This window comes from Hylaeus anthracinus, unplaced genomic scaffold (genome assembly GCF_026225885.1).
Source record: "Hylaeus anthracinus isolate JK02 unplaced genomic scaffold, UHH_iyHylAnth1.0_haploid 3, whole genome shotgun sequence".
Classification (NCBI taxonomy): domain Eukaryota; kingdom Metazoa; phylum Arthropoda; class Insecta; order Hymenoptera; family Colletidae; genus Hylaeus; species Hylaeus anthracinus.
In genome coordinates this window covers 14,688,148-14,706,848 of record NW_026535284.1, presented here as the reverse complement: position 1 = coordinate 14,706,848, position 18,701 = coordinate 14,688,148, and the positions used below count along the sequence as shown (strand labels likewise).

Genomic DNA, 18,701 nt, shown 5'->3' with positions numbered 1-18,701 from the left:
GCAAGTCACGAAAGAAACTTCTGGGACAACCTAATACAAGAAGAATTACGTATGTGCCATTTCATCGCATCATCCTACATTCTCATATGGACATTCTCATATGGACTAATTATCGTTGTACATAGTATAACTTGTAACAGAGGTGCAATAAAGCTATGAGTTGTATCGTTTGCTGGTCTGTCTGAACACCTCTAACGTATATTTTAAGGCTTGTGGTTTAATGGTACTGGAGGCTTGTCGAACAGCATTTAAGTAGATAGCATTGACTCCATTTTTGGTTTCCCTTTCAGAGGTCTCGAATCTGAAAAGAAACCAATTAGATGTGTTAGTAAAAATGAGCCTAGAAATGGTCAGTTCTCTACAGTTCATTATTCATATAATATAAAAAGGGACTAGAAAATAATATCAATATTTGTATATCATTTATCAGCTCACTGTATACCAATTGATTCTTACAAATTTATTTCTCTGAATTTAATGTAAAAGTAACGACATTACTTTCTGGCCCCCTTAATACTTAGTTTAATTAAGAAGTTAAGAAATGCCACTTTCCTCATTTTTACAAAGAATTCTCAGACCCCATTGAAAAGCTTCCGCATTTGGTCCTCCTCCTTAGAAGTGAATCATGATCCAAGCGAAGGAACCTCGAAGGTCCCACGGATTACGCTTCCTAGATGTAATCGATCCCGAGATCTCCGGCTTAGAGAGATCCCCTAGCGTTGGACGTCCGAGGAAAGGAGTGAAAATATGTCAAACAATTATCTAACCGGTCGTTGACGGGTGGGCAAGCTCTCCCGATCGTTCTAGCCGATCGCCACTCGGGCGGGAAGCGTTTATTACCCTCTCCAACGGTGATGTTCCCTGGATCTATATACGAGCTGCCAAGGAAGCGAACCGATCTCCCACAGTCGAGGATCAGACTTCGTGCAGCTCGGTGCAGCTCAGGAAGCATTGGCAAGATGGTACCTCACGCGTCTCTTCTTCTGCTGTCAGGTACAGGAACACTTGATAGACAACATTCTATTACTATATCGCCCAAATGAATCGTAGGGGGTACGAAGAATGAAATATTTACGTTAATAAAGTTTTAATTCATACTTCCTCAGGCATGCTACTTGGATCGTTCATTCCGTGGGCAGAGGCCGCGCCGGCCAGGTACGATCAACAGCAGACTGCCAAACGCGACAATTGGCAAGCAACGCTCGAGAACTTCATCTTCCTCGTCATCGACGGAGGTGGTTCCGGGAAGTTCACGCATACTATGAAGGAGGTCGGTACCTTGATTTTCCATTGTACCTGAAAAAAAAAAGGGATGCTCTTAATACATATGCCAAAAATAATTCCGTAGGCGGTGAGTAACATCGCTATGAGCGCTTTGAAACCCACCAGGGAAGATGCCGAAGAGCCAGAGGACTCCGAGGAATCATCAGGGTCCATGGTGTACGAGACGGAAGAGAAATACGAGGGTAAAGAGCCTTACCACGTCGAGATAGTTCACCTAGAGAAAGGAGAGAAGACGAGAAGTAAACGTCCTGAAAAATTAGGGAGTTCTGAGGTCAACAGCGAGGGAAGGGTCAAGATAGAAACGCCTCTGAATAGTTTGGAGGGGGAGCCAAACCCGGAAGTGTCCATCGACGTGAGGAATTCGGAGAAGAAGACGAGGAGCCTTGGGGGGAGCGAGGAAAGCCGTGGACTGGTCAATGGTCCAAGAGAGGATCACGGTAACCCTACGCACATCAAGTACTCCACGGTGGACAATCTCGCCCAATCGGACGATCTGACGGTCAGGGAGGAGGTTGCCAAAGCCACCAGACCGGGAATGTCGCTGAAGAAGCAGCTGTCCGAAAAGGAAGAGAAGGACGCGTCCTTGAAGTCGAACGAGGGAAACGAACTGGTCAACAAGTCCCAAGAACTGGTATTGCTGGGTGGAGGAATCGAGAACTGTGGTCCGGGGAGGTTCAGGGACAAGTCGGGCATCTGCCAGAACGATGCGAATTTTTACTGAAATCCCTTGGGTCTAACGTACTCTGCTACTCCATTTATTCATGGTGATTACAGCCACAACGATTGTGATATGTACGCAGCGTAGTCGCAAGACGATGGTGCTCTATATAACTCCATGTAACGGATTCGATAGGAATAATTAGGAATGATACGTATTTTAATACTTCGACTCGACTCGTGTGTACTCGAACACCCGTTCCATTCTTTTACACGTGCATTATTTATATCATGCTCTATTCGCACATCTGTATTATATATATAAGAGGAGAAAGAAATAAATCGCAAGTATGAACAAGCAAGCTTTTCGAATTTATCTCCATTTCCCTGTAACAGCCACGTAAATTTAATTCGCTGCAATTTGCAACTAGGTTTTATTTACAGAGTAATGGACAGTAACGGATACGTTATCGATACTTTTTCTTAAACGCAAGTGTCTGAAATAACTTCGTTTCTCGCGAAGACCCGATAAAGAGTCAGAGGTGAAGACTGGTCATTTCGAAGAATAAAGTAATCTAATCGGTTGACTTTTTTCCAAGATTCTGCTTTGCAAGATTTTAAGACCGTGGTTATATTTCTACAGAGGTACTTGATGTATCGAGTGGAAATTTCTCGAGAATGTACACAAGTTAACGGCGTTCGAAAATTGATGGGAGTTAACGGTAAACATTTCGGATAACACGTACTGTACATATTTACACAGAAACGAGTCAGCTGTGTACAGTTTCTGGTTTTGTCACTCAACGTTATCCAGAAGTCAGCATTTGGTTGAATTTGTTTCTCCAGATAAATACGATGTACATTTCAGAAATGAACATTTTCCAAACCAGGAAACGAGACAAACACATCGGCTTCAGATTTATTCGAAGTCCAAGTTTTTTCACATCGCTTCATTTCATAAGTTACGTAATCCAAAGATAGTTCAAACTCTTCGATCATCCTGCAGAGTACTCTGCAGTCATGCTACTGCCCACATAACCTAAAATTTCGGATACGTTTGAAAACGTCGCGAATGACCAAACAAGGAGACCGAAGGAGACGAGGAAGGTGGAAACATGTTTTAGGTGACCTGTTCGCGATGGATTCGATAAAGCTCGTTAGAGGGGGGGGGGGGGGGAGATACAAGGAAAACGATAATCCGCGAAGTTCAAGAATGGCGGAAATGTGAGAGCAAGGGCAAGGTTACGGTAATAGGCGGCGACTGGCAGCCAGAGGACGGGGAAATGAACTCGGTGGGGCCACACGAGGCCGTTGCCCTTTTACAAATCGGTTCTCTGCACGTGGGGGGCATCCTCTCGTGCACACTGCGGACCACGCGTGTTCTTATCTCGTTGTTCGCGCGAATGTTACGTAGGCGCCAAGAAAATTGGTTCCTGTACTTAACGAGTATTCTTTATTTTGCCCTCGAGTTGAATTGTACCTGCAACTAAGCAGAAGATGGGATGGAGGATAATCGAAATAAAAGATACTTACTAAATAACAACTGCGTTTGTTTAGGGAACATACGAATCATTTTTGCATAGGAATATAGAGAGCTTTACACTCGGAATAGATCGATCACTCTGTTCCATAGAAGCTCTGACGCAAGTCTCGAGTAAGACATCAAAGTCGCAAAGGTAGAGGAAATCGATTCCATCCGTGATTACGCTCCACCCGGCTACGTATGCAAGGGAACAGTGGCCTGCAGGTTCTTGAACTTGCCGATCTGTTTCCATGCCAGGTGGGGACCGGGATCGGTGGTCGGCAGGAGACGTCGTCACACCTCGTTCATTCTCCGCGTCGTCAAGACGTTCCTCGAGCTACCATCGAAGATATCTATTTATTTTCTCTCGTCGAAATCCATTACAGTCTTCCCAATTACATCAACTTGTCTCTTGGTACTGGACAGATCGATTTTGCTTCGTGGCTCTACGAAACCTGAACGTCGAAGGAAGTTCGACGATCGTTAGGTATCCAACTTGATCCGACTGATACTCTCGACTGCGAATCGATGATATCGATAAACATGCGTGTCTTCAAAACGGTGCTGGTCCTCGTCGCGTTCTTCTCGAATAGAGTAAAGTGTTTACCAGTTGCTAATGAGACGTCGATGGTGGAATCACCGAGCTCGACGCCACCCGTTTCAAGTTCGTCCGAAGTCGATTATTACGATCAACGACAGAACGGAACCGATAATTACCGTATCCACGTGGACGGTGTGATGTTCGTCTTGGCTCCCGTCGAGGCGTTACTACTAGCTGGTACTGCTGGTGATAAACCTGACTTACCGATCCTCGATCCGTCGAAGCCAACCTCGAACAAACCGATGCCTGCACCTAAGTCATCGAACAGGTACATTTTTTTCTGTTTCTACAAGAAATGAGAAGGATTAGAGGTATCGAGGGCGTAATTGGGATCGATAGGTCGTAGTAGATGAATGGAAATCGATTGCTCTTTTTTACCTGATAAGTAACTCGCATGATACTCTGAGAATCTAGAAAGTTGTACAGAGTAGATTAAAGGTAAAAATTATGGTCGCTCAAGGCAAGCGAGACACAATCGTGCCCCTCGTAATGAAAGTACCAATGTAAGGGTCGTTCAGTGGAAGTGTCCTTGAGCTGCAAAAACTATTTCCTTCTACTCCGAGTGTACACGTACTTTTATTCGAGAATATTAAAACTAATATAAACATCTCTTTGTTTCAGGGACGCTTCGCATTTGGTAAATTTACTGGTTCCGTTCCTGCGTCGTTTTCGTCAAGGGTGAAGAACGCCTTTTACATACATTAAAGAAAACGTAAGGTTTAATCGATTCATCATTATTTTCCTAATAGTCACGTAGCGCCCATTGTCATCATATTATATTACATTCGTCATCAAGGTAATCATTTATACTCCACGTTGCTCGCAAGGAATTGAACCTACCTAAGACTAGGTTTAAAAAAAAAAAAAAAAAAAAATTAAAGACTGAAAGTATTTCAATCGAATTTACATCACAAGATCTAGTAAACGGTGCAAGGTTTATATGCATGGGATTTTTTTTTCAACGGTACAATATGTTACATTACATGTATTCTTTAATGTAACTCGTACGCATGTCTTTCGTAAACATTTCTACGCCTAAGGATACAATGTACAATATGTTCTTATCGAAATGAAATTTATTTGATTAAAAATTAAAATACATTATTCGTGAGTTCTTTTTGGTATATCATCACAATATTTTGTATAAAAAATGCTTAGGACTATGTTCCTCAGAATATACATCGTCTGGGTGGAATCGTTTATGTCGTTAAAAAAGAAGGGAGAAAGAAAACGATCACTTTCACACGGACTTTACAAATACGGTTTGTAGCAAGTAACTTGTACTTCGAAAAGAAAAAAAGATCTTTAATAATAATAAAAAAAAAAAAAAGTAAAATCGATCGTTAGAACGTAAGTTTCACAATGAATCACTTATATACATCGTCTCAACGTACGTGACGAATAATTGTGAATCATGGAAGCGTGTATAAGAATATGTTTTTTTTTTTCAAATATATCTCACCGTTAAAATAGAAAGCAGCTCTGTTTAACGTGTTCTCTTTCTTTACATCTTTGATACTCACGGGAACAGTTTGCGTCCAGCCCAACGAAAGAGACACCGGCAATTATTGTTGAAAAAATCTAGGGACACTTAAATCGTCGAAGATAGATTCCGTTTACTGACACAATGCCAATTCGTCCGATATAATGATGAATCGTAAAACTAATGTACCCTGTATTTCGCGTTAATAGATTACACGTGCTTTTTAGTATTAGAAATAAAGGGATGAAACTTGAATGAATAGGTTAAGGTACGTTAAAATCTATCTGCTTCCCTAGGAATTAATACTTCTTGAAAATCTTCATTGTTATTGGACGACGAAATGAATTCGATGGGCGTGACGAATTCATTCGCTAGTCGCAATTAAGTTTTCCTTGATTCGTCTACATCTTCTTTAAGCAATTAACCGCAATTAATTCTAACGCGGAGTAATTAACCCTTAGTTCGACAACGCTATGCGAAATGATAATAATGATTCAAAGTATGATGTAAATTACGATCGGATCGCGATCACAGACTACGATTTAGCTCGAAAATTATGGGGAATCTTTACTGTTATATACACGATACGAGTCAACGATAAAATACTAAAGCAATGCGTATGAATATACCTGCCGTTGCGACGGAACGAAGAAAGCTGTACATGATATCGACACACGCAAAATGCCTGCCGTCTGTGGACTACGATATTACCAAAAATCACCTTGGCATAATTCACCGAAGAACAAAGTTTGCACGTCGTTGACTCTCTATCGGACGTTTCGCCAGGACATCTCGACGTGGATCTCGCTTGAACGTCAACGAACAGTTATGCGAACGTCGATAGAGACTCGATAAAACGGGCGTACATCGTCAAAAACGATTACCAAAAAAAAAAAAGAAACAGACATGTGGAAACACGTTTAGGAAGGAAGTTGAGCCGCTGCGTTCGCGTTGAGATCTTCGCAATCTGTAGCTTCTCCAGGGCCACTATTACTACCAACTGCGGGCTCGTGAAATTTTAATTCCTCCTTACCCGCCTATAGAGGAATTATTCCATTTGACATCTTTTTTAAAAAGTCAATTGTTCGTTAAAAAAATTATTTAAAAATGTCTTCAGAAGCATGTTTACAGATATGTGTCGGTAACATCGCCGACCATTACCTCTTTGATCAGCAGACGGCAATTTTCCATGACGCTACGCCTTCTATCCGACGTATTGCTTAAAATCTCTTCCGACTGATGAAGGCTGTCCACTATCTTACGAAGTTCCTCTAATTCCGTTACGGTTACCTCCAACTTTGTTTCTAATTCGGATCTGTAAATCACCACGCGTTTAAACAGCGTATACATTTTACCTGCTGGATCCACGGAAACGAATCGCGAGCTTACTTCTCCTCTTTCAGTTCCTGTATACACGTGTCGTTATCCAGCTGTATTATCCGCAGCACTTTTAACAATTTGGTAACAAGATTATCTACGTCGATTACTTGATCAACAAGACTAACAGCGGGACAGTAATCCGAAGCCAGCGGACCTTCGTTGGTTCCAGTGTCAGACTCGGTGATCGAATCGCATTCGTCGTCTTCTTCGTTTTCCACCTACGTATAATGTAATTGGTAATAATCTTAAGTTATCTTTTTATTTGTCGACTTTCACGTGCCGATATCGGGTACCTTGCGACGATGCAGAATCGCTTGAGTAAGGTTCGTTAAGCTGGAGCACTCGTCGTTGATGCGAGTCTTTTTCAAATTACTCTCGTCTACCGTCTCGGGAAAGCTCAACGCTCTGCGCAGAGAATCGCTGCTCGACACCATATTGTGCGAATAGGTATCGGGCAGAGGAACGTCCTCCAGCACGCTCTCCATCATCAAGCACGGTTCGGTTTCGAAATCGAGCAGGTCCGACGACGATTCCATACTCAATTCTGAATAAAATCAATCGAATTAATCGAATTCGCGGACAACAATGTTTACGCGTTGCAAGTACCTTTGTACATCTGCTTGGCCGTCTCTAAGGTAGGCTTCTTATCGGTACTTTTCGTTGCGAAAGGATGAGTCGCCGCGTTCCGGATGGCCCCAATTACCGCGGAAACGAAGGAACCACTTTTTGGACTAGGAGTACACTCTTTCAGACTATGTTTCGAGCTAACAGGACTCGACTCGATGCTGCTGTTGCTCCTGCTGTACGCTTCGTTATGATATATCACGTCCTAAGAACGGGAAACACGATTGCTGTTTAGTAATTGAACGGTTGCGATAAAAAATATTATAAAACGTTACCTCGAGATCTTTCACCGAGATATTGTAGGAAGTTATCAACTGGTCCACCAGTCCTTCTAGCCGAGTTCCCAGACCGGAAAGTGCGACCGCAGCACCGGAAACAGCAGCTCCTTGTGTGAGTAGCAGTTCCCTGCTGCGTCGTTCGACTGCGTTCAGTTTCATGCTCATAGATAAATTCTCTTGCCTACGAGTGAACGAAACGAAAACACATGAGTGATAAAATACTTTGCGAGTTACTCTAATACGTGGAGAACCAATGCAAGTACCGTCGTTGTTCACTGATTCGCACTAAATGCTGGCACTCCTCGGTTTGCCTTTCTAGTTCCACTTCGCGTTTCGCCAACATCTCCTCCTTCTTCGAAAGCTAAGGGCCGAGCGGGTAAGTATATGAAACTGTCATGGTAATCGATGTCTTTGAAGTTTGTTAACCAAACCAAATACCTCTGTCTCCGCCTCTTTTAAAGCATCCACCAAAGTAGCTTTCTCCTCTTGAAGGAAGTCTTGCATCTCGGCGGACTCTGCCTCCAGCTCCTGTTGCTGTTGCAGCAACGCCTTCTGGGCAGCCAAGCTCTTCTCCAAATCCTTAGCAAGTAGACGAAGAGTCAGTAGGTCTGGACATTATCGTAGACACTATCGAACGTATCGTAAACGCAGCTTACCCTACTCAACATACGGCACAAAGACTGAAGATCAGCTATTTCTAGCTGTTGATTGGCAACCACTTGTCCGGAAGACTGCAAATGGCACTCGAGCTCCAGGAAACTGTCGCTGCCCTCTGCATGCTCTGACTGCGGTGTCCCAAGCATCGCCAGCACTCGTTGCGCGTTTCTGTCCAGCTCCTGTCTAGCGAAAGCATGGTCAGCCTGTTCTTCCTCAAGTAGACGCTTCACCTCCGTGATCTCCGCCTTCAGCTTCTCGTTCTCCATCTTCTGACTCGACGTTTCCTCGTTCAATCGCTTCAGATCGCTCTGCATCGTGTGCATGTCCTCCCACGTACCTTCGGTCTGACAGCCTTCGTGCAATCTCTCGACCACTTCCGGTCCTGCAACGGCGCTGGGCACACCGGACAATGCGTTCTCGATATCCTGACCCGTCAAACCAGTTTGTACGCTCGTCTCGTGATAAATGCGCGTCTTCTCCGCTATCTTATGTCTAGGATATGGCGGCAGGCTTTTGTGAACGGAGGACTCTCTACCCGGCACCTTCCTCTCGATTTGCCTGCTCAGACTAGCATCTCTGCTTCCAGACCTACTTCTAGTAATCTTGTCGGTCTTCTCGGTGGTCTTGGGAACGGTGATCTTGGTCCTGTTCCTTCTAGGGAGGGTCGCGTAAGTGTCTAGGGCCTTGTTGTCGGCGCTGATGGTCATCTTGTCGACTCTGGAACCTCTTCCAGCGTCGGTGCGACCAGTGTAAGGTACCCTGGGGGTGGACAAAGGTTTGCGTACCTCCTCGGACGGAGTCGAGCTCGGCGTGCGTGCGCCGCGCGTACTAGACCCTCCTCTGGACCTATAACAGAATTGAGAATTACTACTTTCGTTGCTAATCAGAGATTTAAGACGGTACGTTAAATGTTATAAGTCGGGACTGACCTGCAGCTGCCGCTGGGACCTCGGCCGCGTTGCGCCAGGTCCTTGTTGATCTCCGTAGTCAACGCTGATGGCAGTGAATCGGGAATCGGTCTCGTCCTCGTCCTCGGAGGCATAGCGACCGTCCCTGAACGGAATGTCGTCGACGTTCGGGTACTGACCGGCGTAGCCTCGCAGGAGCCCTCTTTCGCCGTCGATTTCTCCCTAGACCTAGCCCTGTCTCTCGTTACAGGCTGCGTTTTACTCAGGATACTTCTAGGGGTGACGGTGCGCGGCTTGCAACGAGGGGTGGTCGTTAGATAGTTGGTGCTAACAGGTGCTGGTTTCACACGGGGGGTCTTCTGGGTCTCCGTCGCGCTGGTTTTCTTTTTACTGACGCCTGAGGCGGCTACCGTTCTCTTGGTGTTTGTTCTATTAGTACGGACGGATACGCTGCCCGCGATGGACGAACTCTCGCTGCCACCTTCGCTGGTGCCCTCGCCACCGGTGGTCAATCTCACGTCGTCCGGTAACGTGGCGCAGGGGTCCTCGTACACGGAGCAACAGCTCACCAGGCTAGAGTCGCACGATGCCTCGTCCAGACCTCCGCAACTGCTCGCGTAGTCTATGCTGTTTCGACTTCGGACCTGAAGAGGTGAAATAAATTGGGATTATTGCACAGACCAGGTTCGTACAATTTATGACGGGGGTAACGATACAATATTTAATCGAATTACAGTACAATACAGACTCGAGCCTTCAGCTGATTTGTTCAGTGAAACTATGACGCCAGCTGGATTCCGTTCGACTTAATAATTGAACGACGCGAACGACCTGCGTTTTCTAGAAGGGAACGCGATCGATCTCTTACCCTGGGAACCTCGGTGGCGCAGCCCTCCACGCCGCTGTCGCTGCCATCCTTGCTGTCCTTTCCCTCGGTCGCGTAATCCTTCCTGTCGCTGGCCAGAGTTTCATCGGCTTTGTGAGACTCAGACTCCGTCACGTGGATCACGGTGATGTTACAGTCGCTGTTCATCGTGCCGTTGGGATCATCCTCGTCCATCAGCTTGCTGGTGTCGCCCACGGGTGACACCAACTCCTCGGGCACTCCTGAATCCTGTCTCGCCACGTTCTGCACCGCCGACACTTTCAGGCTATTGTCCTCGAGATGCGTCTCCATCTCGAGGCTGACTGGCTCGTTGTTCGGGCAGACGCTCATTTCGTGGGTACCATTCTGAACAGACCAAAGACACTTTTAGTTTCAATGTTACATTCGATAAACGTAATTATTTGTCGTTACTCTGGTATTTCTTTGGATTACCAGTAATTATTGAGACAAAATTTTGAAACCTTGTACTTTTATATAATTTTTCGCGCCGAATTCAATGGCGTAAACAAGGAAATGTTTAAACAATTTTTTTCTTTTTTTTTGCATTTTTAAAAAACGAGATTGTTGAAAAAGAAATCGGATCGATGTTTTTACGACAACTACTGGTAGCTAGTTTTAACCTCGTCGCCTTTCCTTAAATGATTTCATCTAAAATTGTGTTGAATCCTCGAGTTGGTAAGAAGAATCCGCGAACATTTCCAAAAATAGATGTGGAATCTAGTTTGAAGAAGTTCGACTGGCGATATCACTCTCCTCGCTCTGAATCTGAATACACGGAATCCACCTCGAAAAGATCTTTCCTCGTTCCTGTTTGTCAAGCCCGTGACGCAACTCACGAAATTCCTGCGAAGTTCGAAACGCGACGACACCAGTCCGTAGAGATAGGTACGTTTCTCGTCGACGAACAGGAAACGATGCAACAGATGAACGTCCCGAGCGTTCCCATAAATCAGAAACGAGCAGGTTTATTGAAGAGAATTTTTGTAGGGACGATCAACGTTACGTTCACACGGAATAAAGTTCATGCCAGACTAAAATGTCCAGCATTGTGGAGAGACGAATCGATGGAAAGCAATTAATACACGGATATCGAAGGTGGAACGTGCGATATTCGATTAGCGACGGATAATATCCGGTTGGACGTTCCTTTCGGGCGAAAATGAAACCGGACTAATGATTTTAGGGAATAGGCCCCCGATTTTGGTTCGAATGAGTCGACATTCTTGATAAACGAGATTACAGGACGATCTAGAAACACTGTAATAAGACGTAATCTGATTCTTGGCTTAGTGGTGTAAATATACACGCAACGCCGCAAATAGTACGTCTGTTATATGTAGATGATAAGTTACTTCCTTGTTTACGTTAGAGTGGAATGAATTCATGAATAATTAATTAATAATTAATGTTTTTCCGTTCACGGTCATAATAAAAAAAAAGATACCTGACACAGTTATAATTATAAAGAAAAATCTATGTCCACGATGATAAATAGTATCCGAGTATGCAACGAAAAAGGTTAATTCGAAGCGAAGAATAAAGCACACGGTGCTGCGATTACTTCGAAGAAATAACGACAGCGCGTCCATTCGCGGTTGCAATCGCTCTATCTTAATCTGTCGCATGTTCCACGCGTCCCCGTCGCGTCCTCATCCGTGGCTATTACGTGTTTCGATCGTAATTGACGGAGGATTCTTTGCGTCACCGACCAAAAGGGGTTCCCCTTTCGCGAATCGCGTACAACGCGTTCCGAGTGCTCCTCGTATCGTACTCCGCCGCTGTTATTGAATAATTATCCCCCCACCCCCCACTCGTGCCATCGATCACTTCGTATCTATCCAACGATTCATCGCCACTTACGAATACACCGAGAGTACGGTACAGCGGGAAACGTTGTGCATCGTTACACTTTCTCGTTGGAGAAAAATCAGAAAGAAATGGCAGTGATTAGTTTCGAAGAAAAGTTGTAATATTTTAGGGAGGAGCTACATTGAAATGGATCTCTATCCATTTTCGATTCGATGCAGTTATACCTAGGTATCTTTAAAAAAATACACTCGAATCATTCATCTTCTCCTTGTGACATTCTACTTTAAATGGATTGATAACGAAGTTGAAGTTTATTATACAGGGTGCCCCAAAAGCCGGGGAGGAGCCGGAAATGGGGGGTAGCTGAGACGATTCTGAACGACAATTTCCTTTGCAAAAATGTCGGATGGGGCTTCGTTGAGGAGATATTAAGAGAAAACCCCGACCAATCAGAGCGCGAGTATGCCGGTTGAGCGTAGGTTACGCGCTAGGCGGCAGCGCTCATACGCTACCGCGGCCGCTCCAACGGTCTACGCGCGCTCTGATTGGTCGGGGTTTTCGCTTAATATCTCCTCAACGAAGCCCCATCCGACATTTTTGCAAAGGAAATTGTTGTTCAGAATCGTCTCAGCTACCCCCCATTTCCGGCTCCTCCCCGACTTTTGGGACACCCTGTATAGTATTGTCTCCCGTCGATAGGAAGATCCGAGCAGAATTCGATTTTACTAGTGCTGAAATGAGAAAAAGTATGTTTTATATTAATAAGAGCACACCTCCCTCGAAATAAACAACTCGACATATAGGGAGTACGAATAGTTGTATAAATGCCTCGTTTGTACGTGTAATCTTGCTGTCAGTGAACCTATTTTTTAAAAAAGGACCGATTAGCAGGAACGACACGATAAAGAGTCGCGCGTAACCGTGATAATCGAGCAGAATGACCGAGAACTTATAAAACGTTCGTGGCGCGGCGTTAAGGTCTCGACGGGGAAGTACCGAATGCGGGCCGGACCCGATTGGCTGACCGGGAGAGCCCCGGAGCTCGTTGCATGCCACACGACCAACACCGTTATTACGGCGTCGCGACGCTATCGCTGGTGCTGTGTCGTCCAAGCCCTCGACCACGCAACATTCAACCGAGCAATCGACATTTCTCCTTAAAAGAAATCTCCACCGAGACTTCCGCTCGCATACGCATCAGGTGCCACGGTTATTAAGACGTGCTGGACGCGACAGAAGCAAGAAATAAAAATCGAAATGAAGATCGTTTGGCAAAACGAACAAAATTTCTGAACAAAGTTGACCGAGGATATAAAGAAAATTTCCAGTGAGTAGCTGTCAGCGATCAAATCACAGATCACTCTTTCTCCACGTACGACTCTTGGATCTTTTGTTCTTAAGATACGCGTACAATTATTATAATTCTATACCTTCCATATGTAACACGGTACACGCAGCGTAAATGCAGTAATTTACCTAAACGGTCTACACCCTCTTTCTAGGCAAACCAGGAGGAAAATCTCCAAGAATCTTGTTCTCCGGACGAGTTAAACGGAAACCGATCGTTACCCGAGAAAAACTACTCGAGGATCCAAACGACTTAATCGTAGGAAACTCGCCAGCAGAATAACCCAAAACAGACAACTCGGACAACTTACGTGGCAAGGCCGCTGGGCTCCGCGCGCAAGTACGAGGAAAGAACAGACGATCTTTTTCACCGGTGCGATCGAAACCATCGAAGCTCTCGAACGACGAAACGGCGTGAAACTAGCGATAACCGTTCTTGGCACAATCGAAAACAACTCTAGCGAAATCGATCTCGTCTAGCAAGTCTTGCATAAGTATCCTGGCAAGTTTCGATTTACAGAAACAATTCTACTGTTACACGGACACGCGATCGGCTGGACAAAGATGGGCAAATTTTTATTCGAGAAATAGACGAATAAGAACACCAGCGATCTCTATTCCACGGGACTGTCATCGAGGTAAGCATTTTCCTTAGAAAATGTAACAGAATTTGTACGAAGGAGGAATCTCTGGAGTTTTCAGTTCGAAATTTCGACACTTGCAAATCAAGCATTCCGATCAATTTAAACCACGCGAAACGTAGCTAGTCTATCGTTCACCTATATTTTCCAATAGTTTTTTAGATAAGTAATTCCGGCTCGAAGAAACGGTTACGATCATGGTCGCCGAGGAAGGGAACGTGAAGACGATCCGTGGCGACGGCCTCTCTTTAAAATTACTTTCAAACGAGCAAATTCTAGAAATTACTGGCGACGGATGCAACGTTACCGTGGCGAAAAATTACGGAAGTGTTCGTATCATAGGCGACGGATGTAGATTGAAGATCGATCTGAACTTGGGTGACGTGGAGTACAGGGGGGACGGAGGACGCGTGTTGCTAGGCCCGAAATCGTCGAACAAGGTCCGATACGTTGGAGACGGGGGCAGAGTAACCGTCGATGGCAACACGGAGAAAAAGAGCAAAAAAAAGCTTAGGCGACCGTCGAAGAAGATAACGGACGAGGAGCGTTCGAAGGACATCGAAGTAAATAAAGAGCGTTCGAGCAGCGTTGAAGAGAGGGAGAACGCTGCGAACGCGAAAAGAGATGCTAAACGGGTTGCTTTGGGAAACAAACAAGAGAAAGTGACGAAGACAGTGATTAGCAACTCGTGGCTACAATGTGACGAGCAACTCGTAACCAAATGGTTCGTGAATCCTGGGACGGTTATCAGGTCCTTCGATGGAGCCACTTTCGTCAAGATAGGTCCCAAAGAGGATTTATTAAAGAAATTATGAATAACGCTAGAAAGTGTCGAAACTCGAACATCGAAATGTTTGAAATATAATGCGTGTGTGCTATGCTTGCGCGTAACCTTAATCACCTACAGTATTTCTAGAATTATCGCCTATCTATACTTGGCGAGTATCTATACTTATACATAGCAATTAAAGGGGAAAATTGCGGCCTCCCCTGACAAAGAGGAAAGCAGGAGGAAGATTCGCTTCGGAGCTGATATAGAAGTGAATTGAGTAATCATCCGAGTCCGCTATACCAAGTAGGGGAATCAATCGCGTGAATAATGAAGTGTCATTACCGACGATCTCTTCAATGCCAACTCTAGGTGACAAACGACTTATTCACTCGACGTTCGTTCTTTTCGAATGTCGCGATAATAATACCGACTATCGGTCATGTAATATTCGTGTCCACTTAACCACCGAAGACAAATGACTGTACGACAGTATTCGCGCCAAACGTACTTACGACTATAAGGTATAGTAAGTATGCAACTCGTGCGACAAGCTATATCGAAGCAGTATTTCGTCGCATGAACGTCTGTGACGTTCCTTCAGACTGTTTGAAAATTTAAGTTATAGGATTTCGAATGCACGCGAAGGCTGATCTCAGATAGTATTATTGTATGGAAACATCTACGTGTAAACGAGAAATAAAAATTGTGTAACGAGAGTCTACCAAAAATATCCTCACGTTCATCGAACAACAGTTTAACAACAGTTTAGCGAGTATTCGATTTTGCCATGAGTTGCGTCAGAGTTTCGTGACTATCGCCGACCGATCCAGATATAAAAAGAAAACCCGGATACATAGACACGCTCCATGGAAACCGTGTATGATCGATAGAGCATCTCCCGTAAATCATCGCCAAACATTGCGTTATTCGATATTCGCAAGCTCGTCGAGCAATGAAATTTAATGCATCGCGACGTATCACGAAGCTCGTTCATCGTTCCTTTCCCATTGTGCTAGGATGTTATTTAATTCGGGAAAATTGAGACCCAGAGACACGAATTATTTTTGATGAAAGACACGAATTTTTCTCTCACTCAAATTCTCCACCGATTATAAAGTCACTAGGTAATTAACAGGTAATCTACCTGTACAGTTACCTAGGTATTATTAACACCGTCTTGTATATTTTATCTGTCTCTTACGCAACTAGCTACAATTTTGAAAATATTCCACGATATCCGTCGCATTGTCGAAGACGCTCGATGGGATTTATTGTCTACAATTGTAACGACTTTTTTCTTCTTTTTTTTTACGTATTCCCTGCTGAACGTACACCTTCAATCGCGGCAGGACAATAGCAGCCGTAATCGCGATGGATCTAACAGAGATGTTTTTTTAACGACCACATGTTCCTAGACTCCGTTCCGTGTTATATTAATTCGCGACTATTGCGCAACGTCTCTTCCAGGTCAAATGTACGGCATTATCTGTGATTCCGGCTGAATTGTTTCCACTTATCGAGGATTAGCATATCTGGAATAATCATTGGAATATCGGAGATCAAAGCAACGAAGAAGTCCTGCTTTGCGATCATAATTCTGATAAGTTCGAAAATAAAAAAAAAATAGAAAATAAAAAATGAAAAACAAAATTCCAACCGAGATAAGATCCTACCGATTATTAATTTTCTACAACCAACCGTGGGATAATCGAGCCTTTCGTCCGCTTCGAGATTAGTTCGCACAGCACTGAACTTTCTGAAATGCACACGATTCGAACTAGCAACGCCTTTAAAGGGCCCAGATAAGACAACCTACCGCGCAACTAGAAGCTTCGATATCGTCCCATCGATTAATAGCGTTATCTTATCGCAGTAAAAGGGAAACGTCGAGCGAAAGTAAAAGTCAAACACTGTCGCGGAATGGAAGTCGAGGTCGAATAATTTCACGTTCATGGTTGCATTTCATGGTTTACGAAAACCTTAAATATCGAAATGATATAATAATACAAAGAAATAGGAAATAAAGAATTAGGTGCGTCGGCAGGTTCGCAAGAACAGTCACAATATTTGGTTACACAGTACTGTCTCGAAATAAGCAACTCGCCGGTCCCGACCGAGTTGCTTATTTCGAGAGAGGTATGGTATTCGGCTTGACTTTGTTTTGACGAGGGAGGACCGGTAGATAAAACAGGGGGTTCGGTGTAGCGACAAACTATAAAGTGATCGTTCGAGCACGGGTGTTGTTTTTTGAAGAAAAACTTCTCATTTTAGCGCTAGTAAAATCGAATTCTTCTCGGACCTCTCGGACTCGGTTTTCGACTTCAAGGCGGAAAACAGTTGCTTATTTCGAGGCAATGTACATTCCTTCGGAAGTCTATATTCTGTTCGGAAACGGACACATTCGTTTCTTCGTTATCTCGAGGAGTGACGGGTCGGACCGAGGGCTCCGTCACTCGCCATTCAACTCTTTCATTCGGCTCTGACCCAGCTTTCCGCTGGAGCAAAGGTCGCCATTTTATAATGGAGGTCAACTGGCGATCGTTAGCAAAGTTTCTTGCTCGAGAAAACACGCTTTACTTTGTTAACAACGTCGGGTACTGACGCAGGAAAAGGTTCTACGGCCACTTCTCGCGAGCAAACGAACACGAACGGTTCTAAAAGAACTCGCTGGTCAATTTAATACGTCGGGCAAGTATCCAAATTGCTTTTGCGAGTCTATTCGAGAGAAACGTAAACAACTTGGATACTAAGAGGCTCGAAAGAGCAAACAAGACTCGTTTTTATTATTCGATAAAAAAAAAAAAGAGATCTCCGGGGACTGCTTAGACTCCGCGATGTTTATTACCGTGGAAATAATAAAAATGACACGAATTGCTCTCCGCATCGAATACCGATAACCGAGGATCGGTATCGCGACGATTATTTTATTACAAGCGCCGAGCGATGCGAAGGTTGAACCAAAAAGAGGCAAAAGGGTTGACGTGGAAAAAAAAGTGGACGGCGAAGGGAGCGCAGAAAGTCGATCGAGGAGGATGCAATTAACGAAATTCAGTGGGATGAATAGAGTTTGCTGAACGCTCGCTGAAGGTCCATCCCTAGGCAGCGAAACTCGGGCTTGTTAATGAGGCCACGTGCACAGACAATACCCAACGCTTGGTATATAGGGTGGCTCGTGCATTTTTAACGCAGAAACAGAGCATTCAAAAATACCTGGCATGTATTTTAAACTAACTTGTTCAGTCTCTTGGAAACTAATGCTTGCAGAAACAAATCTAATAATATTTTACACGCGCCTGAATGTGATGTCTATAAGTCTATAAAGAAGTCTATAAAGAAGTCTATAAAGAGGTATGTAAATTTCTAATATAAATAGTAGGTGTATAGTTAACCGCACAGAATGAATTTCTCTACACGTGTATGTTCTGTATATGTAGAATTAAATAATGGCGGTTCATCTGCATAGTTGGCCTACGTATTACCGTACCAGTATAGTTAACAGCGATTACGTTATCGGATACCGATGAAGCTACCCGCAATGCAGGCGAGACGTCAGTACCCTAACCCGGTTGAACGTGATATACACCTCGACGTCTCAGTTTAATTAGCAAGTAATACGTCCTCTCATATGTTATCTTTTATTATTGGGTGTCAAGGTCTCTTCCAATCTTTCGCGGACGGAAAGACGATCAGCGCCGTCTAGACATTTTCGTTATCTCGTATCGACGATAATCGCACGTGCTGACCGGGTATTATCGAATGCCTGATTGTTTACTTCAAAGCTTACGCACGAGACACGGCTCAATTAAAAATGCTGATTACTAATCTCCCTCTTCGTATCGCGTTAGGTAATAG

At 44.3% G+C, this 18,701-nt stretch overlaps 3 protein-coding genes across 8 annotated transcripts in view; 2 read left to right on the top strand and 1 right to left on the bottom strand.

Moving 5' to 3' along the window:
- The first annotated feature begins 12 nt into the window (after positions 1-12).
- On the top strand, positions 13-2,329 carry LOC128893747 (uncharacterized). Its single transcript, XM_054154954.1, has 3 exons — positions 13-993; positions 1,107-1,270; positions 1,349-2,329. The coding sequence occupies exons 1-3, from the start codon at positions 855-857 to the stop codon at positions 2,003-2,005; spliced, it is 960 nt and encodes a 319-aa protein (XP_054010929.1). The 5' UTR covers positions 13-854; the 3' UTR covers positions 2,006-2,329.
- A 2,793-nt stretch (positions 2,330-5,122) lies between these two features.
- The window catches only part of LOC128893729 (myosin-13), a 29,397-nt gene continuing 15,818 nt past the window's right edge, over positions 5,123-18,701 (bottom strand). For 4 of the 6 annotated variants that reach the window (XM_054154926.1, XM_054154924.1, XM_054154927.1 and 1 more), the window contains 11 exons: positions 10,263-10,625; positions 9,416-10,038; positions 8,486-9,332; positions 8,268-8,408; positions 8,093-8,190; positions 7,827-8,010; positions 7,534-7,756; positions 7,221-7,471; positions 6,937-7,145; positions 6,709-6,862; positions 5,123-6,584 (listed from right to left, as the gene is read on the bottom strand). In XM_054154926.1, the coding sequence (XP_054010901.1) occupies positions 6,468-6,584; positions 6,709-6,862; positions 6,937-7,145; positions 7,221-7,471; positions 7,534-7,756; positions 7,827-8,010; positions 8,093-8,190; positions 8,268-8,408; positions 8,486-9,332; positions 9,416-10,038; positions 10,263-10,610 (3,195 nt within the window). In that variant the 5' untranslated portion in view covers positions 10,611-10,625 and the 3' untranslated portion in view covers positions 5,123-6,467. Of the gene's footprint in view, positions 6,612-6,708; positions 6,863-6,936; positions 7,146-7,220; positions 7,472-7,533; positions 7,757-7,826; positions 8,011-8,092; positions 8,191-8,267; positions 8,409-8,485; positions 9,333-9,415; positions 10,039-10,262; positions 10,626-13,747; positions 13,857-18,701 lie in introns of those variants that run through there. The other 2 variants (XM_054154925.1, XM_054154923.1) reach the window with 2 other exon arrangements.
- Positions 14,254-15,571, top strand: LOC128893738 (uncharacterized). Its single transcript, XM_054154946.1, has one exon. It carries the CDS (start codon positions 14,275-14,277, stop codon positions 14,890-14,892), a length of 618 nt encoding a protein of 205 aa, XP_054010921.1. The 5' UTR covers positions 14,254-14,274; the 3' UTR covers positions 14,893-15,571.